Source organism: Hippoglossus hippoglossus, chromosome 3 (assembly GCF_009819705.1).
Source record: "Hippoglossus hippoglossus isolate fHipHip1 chromosome 3, fHipHip1.pri, whole genome shotgun sequence".
NCBI lineage: Eukaryota > Metazoa > Chordata > Actinopteri > Pleuronectiformes > Pleuronectidae > Hippoglossus > Hippoglossus hippoglossus.
In genome coordinates, this window is record NC_047153.1 from 531179 (window position 1) to 546589 (window position 15411).

At 41.9% G+C, this 15411-nt stretch overlaps 3 protein-coding genes across 4 annotated transcripts in view; 2 read left to right on the forward strand and 1 right to left on the reverse strand.

The window, feature by feature from the left end:
• The window catches only part of LOC117759296 (interleukin-17C-like), a 7519-nt gene extending 6322 nt beyond the window's left edge, over positions 1–1197 (reverse strand). The window contains exon 1 of the mRNA XM_034581359.1: positions 1170–1197. Within this exon, the coding sequence (XP_034437250.1) occupies positions 1170–1197 (28 nt within the window). The remainder of the gene's footprint in view (positions 1–1169) is intronic.
• Positions 1–4486, forward strand: part of LOC117759295 (beta-1,3-galactosyltransferase 1) — an 18591-nt gene extending 14105 nt beyond the window's left edge. Inside the window, exon 2 of the mRNA XM_034581358.1 lies at positions 4457–4486. The gene's annotated coding sequence lies outside the window, so the exon portion shown is untranslated. The remainder of the gene's footprint in view (positions 1–4456) is intronic.
• Positions 4487–8062: 3576 nt separating this feature from the next.
• nqo1 (NAD(P)H dehydrogenase, quinone 1) lies at positions 8063–13278 on the forward strand. Of its 2 annotated transcripts, XM_034569576.1 has the most exons (6): positions 8063–8223; positions 9310–9477; positions 9723–9853; positions 10554–10667; positions 12019–12120; positions 12722–13278. In XM_034569576.1, the coding sequence occupies exons 1-6, from the start codon at positions 8220–8222 to the stop codon at positions 13052–13054; spliced, it is 852 nt and encodes a 283-aa protein (XP_034425467.1). In that variant the 5' UTR covers positions 8063–8219; the 3' UTR covers positions 13055–13278. The 2 variants fall into 2 exon arrangements, with proteins under 2 accessions (XP_034425467.1, XP_034425468.1); XM_034569577.1 differs by lacking the exon at positions 10554–10667 and having other exon boundaries at positions 8205–8223.
• The last annotated feature ends 2133 nt before the right edge of the window (positions 13279–15411 follow it).

The following is a 15411-nucleotide window of genomic DNA, read 5'->3' on the forward strand; positions in this document are numbered from 1 at the left end:
TCCAGAAACAAAGAGAAGATTATGAGAAGAAGACGGTATCGAACATGGTTTGACACATTGGTGAGCGGAATGTGGTACGAAGAGGTTTGATCCCCATATATATATATATATATATATATATATATAATATATAATATATATATATATATATTAGTTTTTTTTATTCTATCAAGTTGAGTCAAGAGTCAGACATGTTGAAACTGCAAATTATTCACCCGCCATTGATTTGCACAGAACTTCAACCAGAGGTTGTGTGTGTGTGTGAGTGTGTGTGTCTGTGTGTGTCTCCAGAGGTTGCACATCCGACACACAAACGTAGCTTGAACTCTTCTCTGTTGGAACCTGACACCCCGGCTGGACACATCACTGCCCAGTCGCCCACATGCAGCAAAGACACACAAGTAGAAAAGTCTGGGACCAAACTGGTCTCAGATCTGCAGGTATCAGCGTCTCCACTGTTCTCCACATACAAGTAACAAGCTTATTTTCATAGTTTACCTTTTATACCAAGAAATGAACTCACCTAATAATATCTGATAAATATTCTCAATAGAGACGTGAACCTTAGTGATAAATATTCTTACACACAAACGTCACAAACAAAACAATCCAGCTGCTGTTTTCATTTTTAACTGAATATTAAAACACAATAGACGTGTTTTATTTCTACCTTTAACTTCTTTTACAGCATTATCTCTATATACTGCTGTATCTGACTGTATATATACAGTCAGATATATGTATAATGTATATATATATATATATATTGATGTACTATAGGTGAACTGTGTATACCATTGTTATATATGTATGTATTATGTGTATATATAGTATATGAGTGTAGTTAGAGATCAATGGAGAAAGACTCGAAGGTGATCACCTTAACAACCTTCACATGTAAACCAATAAATCCAGTCATATCTTCTACTGTACGATGTTAGTGACACATAAACGTGTTTTAGTTATATGTGATGTATATGTGACTGTGAATAAGGATCAATGACGTCTGCTCATGTCACAGAAAAGATCTACAAACTGAAACCCGTCTCCCACACATGTTCATCTGATCTTTAAGAACAAGTTAGAAGAATAATAGTATTTTTATTTGAATTTGAATGAAGCTCATGAAAGTTCAGCCTGTTCCATCTGATCTTTAATCCTTTATTTACCCGTCATCTCTTCATTTCCTCCATTCATCCTGATTCAACTGTTTTATTTTCATTGTTGTCGAGCCTCTAAATACAACTTCACCTGTAACACAAACACTTCTGGATGATTATTTTTACTGCACATGTTGTTCATAAAGTTGTGACACGTCGCAGCAACTAGTTTGATGATTGATTCATCATAAAAAACACAAAAATCATTATTTTATTAATAAAATGCAGGAAAACAGTGAAAACTGTCTGTTACAACTTCCCTCGGGCGACGTCCTCAAATGACCTGTTCCGTCAGAGCCTCAGTCGAAAAACTGAAATCATCAGAATGTTCAGAATCCTAACGTAACATACGTTTGAGAAAATATCTGAAAGATGATTTTCTGTCAATCAAGTAATTGAATAGATGACTGATTGTAGCAGCTTTAATTCTTCATTTGCATTTTGTGTTTCATCATATATATTTATATATCTACATTTAAAATATATTAATATATATATATATCAGAATACATGATAATTTCATCATTACTCTATTTTATATGAATGATTCTTGCCTTTTGTGAGTTTGATGTTGACTTGTCTACATTTCTGTGAGTCACAGTCTTTGTGTTCACTCTCTTGCTTCATGTAGAAACATGCAGATGGTTTTTTTTAAACCTGTTTCATGAGATCAGATAGAAAAAGAATGAATGAACTGAACCTGAGAAGAAACTCCAGATCAAAACTGCTTTTCCTCTCGTGTTAAAGCCAAGTAGTTTCTGGTTTTCTTACCTGGTTGTTTTGCAGAAACATCTGGAACCACATCAGGACACTTTCACTGCCGAGTCTGACTCAGAAAAACCTTCAGCAGCTGGAAACAGAGTGAATCCTGCAGGGAAAACCCGACTGACAGGACAAGAACCCAGGTGAGGGACGGGTTGTGACACCTGAGAGGGTGGAGTGTCTCTCCAGCTGGGCTGGGACCAACGATCTTCAAGGAAACCATCAGAACATCAGAAAACTGTTCACAGATTTATTATTCAGCAAAGGAAACAACAGAAGATGATTTCAACGATGAAGACGATGAAGGTCACAACTGGAATTCATCAACAACAGAGTCCAACAAGGCAGCAAGGAGTAAAATCCAGAAAGAATCAAAATAACAGAAACAAATGTTTAAAAACCCAGAGACAGAAAAAGAGGCTGAAGGAAACGTGAGAGAAGGGAAGGGACAGAGAGACAGAGAGACAGAGGGACAGAGGGACAGAGAGACAGAGAGACAGAGGGACAGAGAGACAGAGGGACAGATGGACAGAGAGACAGAGAGACAGAGGGACAGAGGGACAGAGAGACAGAGGGACAGAGAGACAGAGGGACAGAGAGACAGAGGGACAGAGAGACAGAGAGACAGAGGGACAGAGGGACAGAGAGACAGAGAGACAGAGGGACAGAGGGACAGAGGGACAGAGAGACAGAGAGACAGAGGGACAGAGAGACAGAGGGACAGAGAGACAGAGGGACAGAGGGACAGAGAGACAGAGAGACAGAGGGACAGAGGGACAGAGAGACAGAGAGACAGAGGGACAGAGAGACAGAGGGACAGAGGGACAGAGAGACAGAGAGACAGAGGGACAGAGGGACAGAGAGACAGAGAGACAGAGGGACAGAGAGACAGAGGGACAGAGAGACAGAGAGACAGAGGGACAGAGGGACAGAGAGACAGAGGGACAGAGGGACAGAGAGACAGAGGGACAGAGGGACAGAGAGACAGAGGGACAGAGGGACAGAGAGACAGAGGGACAGAGGGACAGAGAGACAGAGGGACAGAGGGACAGAGAGACAGAGAGACAGAGGGACAGAGAGACAGAGGGACAGAGAGACAGAGGGACAGAGAGACAGAGAGACAGAGAGACAGAGGGACAGAGGGACAGAGAGAGGAAGAGTCGGGACTCGGGGGAGAGAAGGTTCGAGGACATCCATGAAAACATGGACCATCACAAAGGCGGGAAACAACCAGGCCAGGAAGTACGACAATCAACACACACACGGTAAATAACTTCAAAATAAAAGAGGAAATGATAAAAGTGCCGTTGAGGGCAGGAAGCGACAGAGCGGCCTGATGACGTCTTCCTCGCGTTTCCTTTTTATGACGAACACGAGGATGAGCTGAACCGACACAAAATTTAAAATGTTGAATCTTCTTGTGTTTCTGTCGCTGTCACAGAAATCTTAACACAACTTTTAAAGTCAGTCTGTTCAAATATTATTCATATGAACCAGTTAAAGAACACTGACGACGCAAACAACAAAAACTGACACAATAGAAAATGTGTATTTGTCCTTTAACCCAGTGTTTATGAAAAGCTTGTGTCAAATCAACAGCTTTAATTGTATCAACTCTCCGTGCCAGCAGGTGGCGCTGTGCTCTAACATTACAGTTTGTGTCTGAAAACATCTTTTTAAAAACATCAAAGTGTGACGTCAGAGAAATTAAATCAGATTCAGACCTGAAACAACAGGAAGTGACACGTGCAGCAGCTCGCACGACGTTTCTGATTGAGTCACTGTAGAAATCTGACCTGAAATCAGTCATGAAATCATCAGATGTTAATTGTCATGTAACGTGTTTACGAATCATTCACCTCATTTTACTCATGTTATTTATTTATTGATTTGATTTTATATCGTTTTATTTTTCTCAGCTCACATTTGTTTGTTTTATTCTCATTTTATCTTCCTGTCAATCTTCCCCTTTAGGTCAAGTTTATGATTATTATAATTATTATTATTGTTATTATCCTAATACATTTTCTATATGTAAGATATTTTTCTTTAACAGACAAAAACAAAGCATCTTGTGTGAAATGATAAGTTTTCACACACAAGGAATTTTCAGATTAGTATAAAAACTAAAGGAGTAAAAGTGAAGCTAGTTAAAAATCAGTTCAGGGGCAAAGACACGAGAATGTAAAATACAGGAGAAAAAAGTTCAAACTATATAATATATAAGAAACAGCATAACATAAATTGATAAAATATTTTTAAAATATGAAGAAAATATGTGAAGTATGTGAAAACATAAAAATCTAGTAGAAGTTAAAAAGATATAATTTAATTCACCACCTTAAGTTGACTTGTTTTTTCTGAGTGAGTTTCATATCCAGTATATAAGTAAAACAAACCTGTTATATTTAGTGAAGCTGCTGTGGTTGATGAACATGGTTCATGTCACACAGAGGTTTTTTAAACACTCAACACAAAGTGTGTGTAGATTATTCGTCGTCTCTGCTCAAATATCAATTCAATTCAACTCAATTTTATTTGTATAGCGCCAAATCATAATATACATTATCTCAAGGCACAAAATAAACTTTATTAACAGTAGACAAACATAGAGGGCATCACATGACTGCTCCCTAAAGTGAAGCCAAAACATCTCTACCGCCCCCTGGTGTCTGGCTGCAGTACAGTTCATAACCTCCTCCATGTTAGCAGATGGGACATGGACCAAACTAACAAATCAAAGGAGACGTTAAATAAAAGTTTGTAAAGATGTTTCTGTCATTTCAGGTCGTTCTCATCTCACTGATGTGTGTTCAAGTGTTTCTGATCAGTTTGGATTAAATTAGTTATTTGATGATAAAAAAACTGCACTACTGCACACATTCAGACTGCCATTGACGTCATCACCACAAGGTGGCAGCGTTCGTATTTTGTCATATTTTTTGCATGAAGACGTGTATATTTCTTGTATTATCTTATATAACAGAATATCAATGTGAAGGATTGTTCAACCTTGTGGAGAAAAGTCATGATGTGAGTTTGATTTGCTCCAGTTTGACTCCGGACTAGTGGAGCTCGTCTGATTCGACAGAATTTTTCACTTTGTATAAAAGCTAATGATGTTGGAGGGAAATAATGAGATCCAGGAACACGCCAGGATCTTTCTGCTGTGGACCTGCGGAGGATTGTAATCCAGTCAGCGAGTCTCTCAGGCCGCTGCGCTTCTGGTTCACCTGCTGAGCCTGAAAAACAAAGTGTCACAAAGTGAGAAGCATGAAGTGGAAACAGGAAGGAGCCGGACATCCAGCCTCTGGAACACATGAATAATACTCAGCTATTCATAGTTTTTATCTGGAGTCATATTCAATCCTGAAGAACACTGAGGCTCCACAGACATGAAGAAGCCCAGTCAGCTCATAACATTTAATATATAAAAGATATAACAAAGTAATAGTGTTGAACAATAGCACTTTGCTAATATTAGATAAAACAAACATTTTTAAAGATAAGAGACAAATAAAACTGAAATCCACTGGTTGCAGCAGCAGATCGTCAAAAACAGCAAGTGATAAGTAGGTTATTACAGATAATTGAATTAAATACAAATAAATGTAAACTATACCAAGTACATAATATTCATATATAAGTATATACGGTGAATTCAGGTTTACCTCAGCTTCAATCTGTTTACTTCCTGTTCCAACAAAATCTACTCAACAGGACTGTGGAGGTGGGGGGGCTGGGAGAGCACCCTCACCTGCTAGAGAGGATCAATCAGCGCAGGTGAGAGCTGTTAGCTGATTGGTCCTCGTGCTTAAAAGGCAGCGTCTGCACTGCCTCAGGACGAACCCAGAGACTCAGACCCTGGAGAGACGGACACACTGGAGAGACGCCGGGACTGAGCTGCAAAGCCAGTCTACTTTAAGTTTGGACTTTGAATTTATGTTTATTGATTAAATAAAGAATGTTAAGAAGCAACACTTCCGTCTCTGGCTGTGTGTGGGAGAGCCCCGTGGCAAGGTCGATTGCCACACTGGCGCCCAACGTGGGGCTCCACACAGACACGGACCAGCAGGCGGAGTGGGAACTGGTTCGGAGGATGGAGGACCTGGTGACTGCGTACCGGGAGGAGAGCGCGAGGACCAGACGGGAGCTGGAGGCGCTCCTGAGGCAGTGCAGACGCTGCCTTTTAAGCACGAGGACCAATCAGCTAACAGCTCTCACCTGCGCTGATTGATCCTCTCTAGCAGGTGAGGGTGCTCTCCCAGCCCCCCCACCTCCACAAGGACTTTTAAGTTATATAAGTTATAACTGAGCATGAAGTCATGTGACTGAAATTCAGTCTCCTCTGAATGTGATGTCTCCTCTGATGTCTCCTCTGAAAGAAACATCATGACGGTCACAGAAAGGTTTAATATGTTGATCCAATGTATAAAACAGATATCGGAATAAGTCATAGAATCAAAATTGTAAAAAATGTCCCACATTACCCGAATTAACCAGACGGACGGACAGAGAGACTAACAGACAGACAGACAGACAGAGAGACTAACTGACAGACAGACGGACGGACAGACAGAGAGACTAACTGACAGACGGACGGACAGAGAGACTAACTGACGGACGGACGGACTGACTGACTGACTGACTGACGGACGGACTGATTAGATTGATTTCTGGTCTTTGGGTCATGAAGCTGTGTGAAAGGTAATAATCACATGAAGTTTATGATGCAATGTCTTCTTTGTAAATGGATGAAGTGAATGTGAATGAAAAGTTAAAGACACAGTTACACTCCTGACCTGTAGGGGGAGGCGTCTGAAACATGTCCCCTCAGGTAGGTAACCTGAGCCGACTCCACCAGGTGATCAGCAGCTGACACAAGTGACCATGTGACATTCCTGCCACATTACATACGTGTCTGTCTCGCAGCTGCAGGAAAACATACGAATTTGCTGCAGTAGCTCTTTTCCAGTCCGAACATGTTGATGCAAGTTCAACGGGAGTTTGTAGAACTCCTTCAGGTTCAGTGAAAGGTTTAAAGACGTGAGGAGAAGGAGCTGAACATGTTTGTGAGGCTGTGTAATGTGGAATCAGTTGATGAAATATTGAGCTACAGCGAGAAATTAGATTAGAGTGCAAGCAACAAAATATCTGAGTGACACAGTTTAAGCACAAGCAGAGAAAAACTAAGCACAAGCGGTGGATGTGTGAGTGTGAGCGCAGCGTTCAGAGTGAAAACATCGGAAGCTGAAATCAATGACAGTAGGAGGAAGTGGAGACACGTCGGCCATCTTTATTTACACTCTATGATTGATGATTGGCGGCTAACAGGGTTATTGACAGATGTCAGCCCAACATTTAAACATTTGGTTGGTGTGGTCGAAATATTCTTTGAGTAACATAGAGACATGCAAATAGTGTTGCCCTATTAAGACAGACTGTGTTATTATCATATCACATCATATCACATCATATCATATTATATCATATTATATATGAGTTGCTTTGTTTTGTCTCCTCTGCAGCTCAGACCAGAGCATTGAGCCATGGGAGCTGGTGACAGGTGACATCAAACACGAGGACCTGACTGAGCAGCTCAGGTTTTACTGAGCCGACGCCTTCCTCCACTTTCCTTCTCATTAGAAGAAGTTAAATCAGATTAAAGCTTTTACTGAGCCACATGACTCCATCCCATAATCCTCTGTAAGTGACCCAAACATTCTTTTCCAGGCCAAATGAAACCAATCTTATTCACCAGTGACTACACACACACACACACTCACACACACACACACACACACACTCACACACACACTCTCACACACACACACACACACACACACACACTCACACACACTCACACACACACACTCACACACACACACACACACACTCACACACACACACACACTCACACACACACACACACACACACTCACACACACACTCTCACACACACACACTCTCACACACACACACACTCACACACACACACACTCACACACTCACACACACACACACACACTCACACACACACTCTCACACACACACACACACACACTCACACACACACACTCACACACACACACACACACACACACAGAACCGGTCCTACAACATGACAGCATTTCTGTCCTTCCACAGTGTGTAGATGTGTAGACGTGTAGATGTGTAGACGTGTAGATGTGTAGATGGGATCTCTGACCATGTTTCTCACGCGAACAAAACTCTGGGGTCTATAAGAGTCGTCAGGAACCAGGTCCACGCCACAGACGGATCCAGCAGACGCACGGAATGGGTGAGTGTCCGCTGATTTACTGCCTCCACTTCCTGTTCACCTGCCAAACAACAAAGACAAAGAACAGTTGGATGTTTGTTTCTCTAAAACTTAAAGATTGTGACTGAAAATACATAAATCTGTCACTTTAGTGTTTAATCAGTTGTGACCTTTTCAAATGAAATAGGATTTCAAATGTAACTCACTCACTATTTTCATTCATAATTAAATATACTTTTAATTTAATTTTAATTCCATTGCTTCACTGATTGTAACAACACTTAATAAGAATTAATAATTAAAAAATAATGTATAACACTATACAGTAAGTTAGTGACAATAGAGAGAGATTCAATTTATCTAATTCTTTAAAAGTAAAAATGTCACTGGAAATTGATGCTGCCTTCAAATCATTAGATTTTATTTTTTAAATATTCACAACACATTTCCAACAGAAAATCACAAAATTAACAAAACAAAAGCTGAGAGTTAAAAACAACTGAATGTGGGATTAGTGATAAAAACATGAATCAGAAATGAAAAGGATGAAAAAGTCTCCGTCCTCGTCTCTTTTATCTTTCCAGGAACATTGAGCTCATAGTGTCTTTGTTCTCTGATCACACCTTTGATTTGAATCACGGTGAAGACGCCTCGTCCGACACGTTTCACAGCTCTGAGTCACTCTGCACTCAGAGAACCAAGGTTACAACATGACTGAGCGTCACTAACGAGGAAAATGTACTTTTCTAAGTATTAACAGTAAAACACAGAACATTACCCAGTATGTCATTTTATATATCATTAGAATATTACTCACATGTATACAGGAGCAGAGTTTCACTCTTATATGTGTGTGAGGTTTATAGGATTATAACTGTTTCTGTGAGTCAGCACTTTATAACTGGAATATTTTAACTGACAACGTGTGTGCGTGTGGGTGTGTGTGTGCGGGTGTGTGTGTGTGCGCGTGTGTGTGTGTGTGTGTGTGCGTGTGTGTGTGCGTGTGTGTGTGCGTGTGTGTGTGCGCGTGTGTGTGCGCGCGTGTGTGTGGGTGTGTGCGTGTGCGTGTGTGTGCGTGTGGGTGTGTGCGTGTGTGTGTGTGAGCAGCTCAGAAGACAGCTCTGATCGTGTTCGCCCACCAGAGCTCGGGCTCGTTCAACGCCGCGGTCCGAGACGTGGCCGTTCAGGAGCTGACGGAACAGGGATACACGGTCATCGTGTCCGACCTGTACGCCATGAACTTCAGAGCCAACGCCACGCGGGATGACGTCAGCGGTGATTACCCCCCCCCCCCACTCCCCTTTGTTATGTGATTTTATTTTATAGTTTGGTCCATGTCCCATTTGCTAACATGGAGGAGGTGATTTGATTGGCCAGTGCCGGAGCTTGTTTGCCTCCACATTAGCTGCTCTGGAGGATTCGGGGCAGCAGAGCGATGAACGTGAGCCTGAGTCTCAACAAACAGCTCCTGAGCGCAGAGGAATCAACGGGAATCAGCGTAACTACTTTATCTTTTCCAGGTGATCTGAAGAACTGCTCACTTTTCCAGTACGGAGAGGAGACCATGCACGCCTGGATGGAAGGTCGCCTCAGTGACGACATTGTTGCCGAGCAACGCAAAGTAGAAGAGGCGGAGCTCATCATCTTCCAGGTGAGTTTCTCCCTTTTGGTTTGTCGTGTTCAGGGGGAGGAGCCTGACTCTGCAGCCTCACACCTGAGACCTCACCATGTTTAGACTGAATCTGAACACGTTGAACTAAATACTTTATTCTGTTTATTCATATCAGAGGTTTTCACAAGTAAACAATTCATGCCTGAACCAGAAAGACGCAGCTACCTGCAAAGGCCTGAAAGCTACGATCCAGAACTGAGAAATTCTGGATCTGAGCCTGAATCACTATCAAGCATCAGATCACAGGTTTTGCGTTACTTCTCTTTTGTTGATAAAACGGCGTAGCTCGTCATCTCGCCCCCTGCTGTCCCAGCGACGCCACTGTTCAGTTTTGTTTCATCTCTCACAACAAAGATAACTTAAGCTAAACTTAATAACAAATCCTTGTGTGCTGTTAGCATTAGCATTGCTAATTGCTGATCCGCTCAGGTATTACTCATAATCTTAAAAGAGGGAAACAAGCCGGGGTCTGATAAACTATGTGACACATGGATCTGAACGGGTCGCAGGTCAGGTCACGAGTCCTTGGGTTTGGGTAAACCTGCGTCAGGTGCCTCCAAACCACAGACTGAATCAGAGCAAACTGAACACTGAACTTCACTGGTCCCTGAACAACACTCAAGTGTGAAGCTGGTAACGTGAATACTTGACCTCATACCTGTCCTGTGTCTTCCTGCAGTTTCCTCTGTATTGGTTCAGTGTGCCTGCCATCATGAAGGGCTGGATGGACCGAGTTCTCACACAAGGCTTCGCCTTCTCCCTGGAAAAGATGTACAATAATGGTATTTTCAAGGTCTGTATCAGGAAGAAGATGTTTTCAACCAACAGAGAGTAATTTAAAATATACACAAATAAAACTCAAACGAGATCATGTTTTTACAACCAGGTCTCTGGTGGACTAAGCAGAAACAAAGAGCCTGTTTCTAAATGAGTTAAATACTTATTAGAGACCATCCTGTGATAGGGTCACATCGACCACAACTACTACATCGAACTTTAATTGGGTGAATCAGGTAATCTGGGACATCAGGTAATGTTGGACTTCAGTCTGTTTATTTACTGTTCCAACAGAATCTAGTCAACAGGACTTTTACTACAAGAATAGGGGCAGTGGATGAGAGGGGAGAGAATAGAGAAAAGACAGATCAGCTGGAAGGACCGGTGGGGAACTAGCTTCCTGCTTAGAGCAACCTACGACGTCCTTCCCTCACCCAGAAAAGACTGCGGTATTCAGACATGGCATTTGAGGCAGAGCGATGTGGCTGGAAAGCAATAGTTTGACCTGTGGAGGTCGGCTGCAGGAGTTTCATTCCAACATCCACCATCAGGTTGCTCAAAGATCTGGGATCCATGGACAGGTCCTGCTCCAGACCATAAAAGAAATATCCCACACTGCAGAACGCTGCAGCCAACGGCTCTGGATCAGGAGGAAAGATCCCAACTGGGCCCCAGGATGCTAGAGACATGCACCCAGATCAACCTGTGGGGGGCCGGCCTCAGAAGAGGGTGTCTTATGATTTAAAAGTCTGAAACACCTAATGACACTAAAGTACACAACTGAAGACATGTCCCTAACATCCGCTGGTGGTCACTAACATCCAATTACATCAACTGGCGCTAGGCATTAATTAGTGAGATAGAACATACAAGGGATATTCATATGTTTCTATATTTGTATATATTTTTTGTCTTTCTGACTCTTGCTGCTGTTACACTGCAGATTTTCCCGTTGTGGGACTTATAAAGGATTTCTTATCTAATCTTATTCTCCATCTTGTCCTATGTTCTAAACTGGCACAGTGTTTAGTTTAAAAAGGCAAAGAGGTAACCATGTCAGATCTACTGAGCGACCACATGGCTTTCATAGTACTTCCATAGTTCTGCCATACAAGCCAGTAGCCAGTCAGATTTACCTTTAGCCTCAGCGTCCCCTCAAGTTCAAGAACAAAACACTTGATGGCGCTAAGGTGCACAACTGAAGTTAGACCTCAGCTGATGCAGACATAGATAAATACTGTATTGATGCAAAGGGAAATTCATACACAGTTTATTTATATTGTGTAAATATGTATATTGCATAAAATCATTTCAGGGATTCCACTCATCATTCTAAATAAACATTTGAATCTATTGTTTCCATGAAGGATAAGAAAGCCATGTTGTCCTTCACGACTGGAGCAACACAGACGATGTTCCGCCCTGACGGCATCAACGGAGACATCAACATCACACTGTGGCCTCTGCAGGTAATTATCGCACATCGCGAAGACAGGAATCCCAGATGTTGAGGTGAAAATGTTCTGTTAAATTCAGAGAGTGTTCTCCGTCTCCAGTGTGAATTATTGTGATGAAATCTGTATCAAAAAGCCAAAATACTAAGATCTGTGCATTTTCTTCTAACCTTCATCTGTGTGAGATTCGATTGATTGTAAATAAAGATGGACGACATAACAACAAAAGTGAAGTCAAATCATGAGGATCGCCCCCTGGTGGCTAGCTGAATAGCGCATAAACCTGTCTCCTTCATTATAGCAGAACTAAAAACAACAAAGCACATATCAAAAGTTTATTTCTGTGATGGATTTCAGTCATTCAGAAATCATCCACAACGTTTTTACCAGGAGCCAGAGAAACTGTCAGTCACAAACAGCCCCTGAGTGCAGGTCTGAAAGCAGCTTTATAGAGATAAGAGGGGAGGGGCTTGTTTTACCTGTTCAGCCTTGGCCACAGGTGTCTTTGATGTCAGGAACAAAGACTCCAGAAACCATTCTCATCTAAAATGAACGATGTCAAACATTGTGTGCTGGTGGCCGGATGTTAACGTGCTGCTCTGTTGGTTTCCCTCAGAATGGCACTCTGCACTTCTGTGGATTTCAGGTTCTTGCTCCTCAGATATTCTGGAGTCCGGCTCATTGTCCCCCCCCCGTGCGAACCACATTGCTGGAAGGGTGGCGAACGCGACTGAAAGGACTGCTGGCGGAGAAGCCGTTGACCTTTGCTCCCTGTGAGCTGTTTGACCTCAGCTTCCAGGGGGGGTTCTCACTGTGGCCCAAAGTGAAGGAGGAACAAGAGTCGCAGCCCTACGGCATCACCACGGGCCACCACCTGGGAAAACCACTGCCGCCCGACAACCAGACCACCGCTCAGCCCGCAGATGAAAACGAAGCAAAAAACTTTTAATTCACATACACATATTGAGTCATATTATGCTGATTATTGGCAGTGGTGGAGAGTAACATTTACTTAAGCACTTAGTTTTTTGTGCTGAAGATGAGTATGTTCATACTCAAGCTGACCACATTTCCATGATCGAGCTTTTGGTACTTTTACTCAACTAAAATTTTGAATTCTACTTCTGGATATTTTTTTCTGGTTATTTGTGTCTATTCTATTTCTCTCTGTCCTCTGTTGCTCCCCCTGAAGTTTATTGCTTTATTACTGTGTTTTGGGTTATTAGGGCCCGAGCACGAGCGAAGGCCCTGTGGAAATTCACATGATTCATATTATTCTTCGGGCAAGTGAATTGGCTCTTTCAGGGCATAAACATGCTTGAAAACTCACCAAAGTTTGCAGAAAGTTCAAAAGTGGTGAAAATGTACGTATTCTGGAGTAATTTGAAATGGGCGTGGCAAAATGCAGCTCCTTACTTCGCTTTCACCGATCTTCACGGAATTCGACCAGAGTCTCAAGGAGCATTTTGAAAAAAGCAACAGGAAATCTGCAATTTTGGAATTAGTGGCCATTTTGCCCACTTTACACGTTGTGTATTTTACTTCAAACTCGGTGAGGGTCATCTCATCAACATGGAGATTAAAACTACATTGACTTTTTTGTTTTCGTCACACGGTGTGACCGTGGCGTGGCGTCAAACTTTGACTACACGCCATCAAAACACGAGGTTGTTGTATCTGTATAAAGTCACAGTGTCAGTGGTCATAGATTCCTTTGATGTCTTAGATGTTGCAAAGGTGGAAGATTTATATGATCTGAGTGTTTTTGACCTGAACAGATCTATAGTCTGTGTGTAGTGATAATGATAGTTATAGGGCCACGCACTGGCAACAAGAAGAAAGCCTCGTTTTAATCTTTAAACGTCTGCACTTGATGGCGTGGACCGTGATGCATGATTGGTGGCTGTGGTTCGGCATTGCGTGACGGACACAGGAAGTGAAGCGTTTATCCACCCATGCTGCGCAAAACACACACAACACAGAAACATTTCGCCCGGTCCCCGTCCGCCCTCCTCCGCGGCCGCATCAGGGCCCGAGCACTTGTGAACTCAGGCCCGCTCAGTGCTGCTCCGCAGCCCGAGGTTCAATTAAACCCATATCAAGTATCTGAGGACTATTTTATTCAAATTATGCTATACAGATAAAATGTATCATTATTGTTGTATACTGTACAGATTGTAAAGCCCTTTGAGGCACATTTGTGATTTTGGACCATATATATGAAACTGACTTAACTTGATGACCAGACTGAAAATGACAAGTCAATTCAAATATTTGTCAAAATAATAATGATAATAATCATCACTAATGATATCAAAACTCAAATATTGAAAGAAAAAAAGGATACAACTTATAAACAAATATGAATTTGACTTTAATGTCAGAAGGTCTTGGGACAGATTTGAAGCTCTGAGGCTTGTGATTTGGATCTGAAATGACAGAACAGAGACAGGATTAAAAACAAGGCAATGCACACTAGGTTGTGACAAAACATCACATAATTATGTCACATAGTCTTAGTTCTTGGGCATCAGGAAGTAAGATCAAAAGGAAAGTAAAAGGTCATGATCATAGGAAAGAAAGAATACGTATTATTTAAAGGGGGTTGGCTTTTGTTTCACAGACAATAAACCAAATACAGAAGAACAATTATAATGTTTGACTTTGGAATTGAGTAGATCAGAAATTCTTTCAGAAATCCAACTACCAGTGAAACAGTAATGGAGGAACATTCTGACAGACTACACTCACAGCAGTCTTCTGGCAAATATGCCAGGTGGCAGAGGGATAAGTTAAAATCAAAACACGATGAATTCAATGATTGGTGGAAAGAGAGAGATATCGACAAAGCCAAGGTTATAGACACGCTTGAGGTAGAAATTAAGGATCTCCAGAAGAAGCTGGAAGATGGCAAAAGAAGGGAGGAGGACCTGGAGAAGAGCTTGAAGGAAAGCCAAAATGAGATTCAAAAAAATGAGCAGGACAAAGCTGACTTAAGAGAAACATTATACCAAAAGAGCTTAACACATGCAGAGACCAGACAAATGTTAGCTGACATCCATACGCAATACAGAGCGGCAATAGCAGAGGTTGAAAGAGAGAGGGATTCAGTGGTCGTACACATGCAAAGAAGGATGGATGCATGCAGGACGATGGCGATCCAAACACAGAATGCATTCATGGACATGAAAAAACAGGCAAAACGACTTGAGCATGTGGTGTTAAACCTCCAAAAGGAGCTCGTTCAGTTGGAGAAAGGGAAGAAAAGGGTAGTTGAGAACCTCAAAGACGAACTGTCCCAAAAGG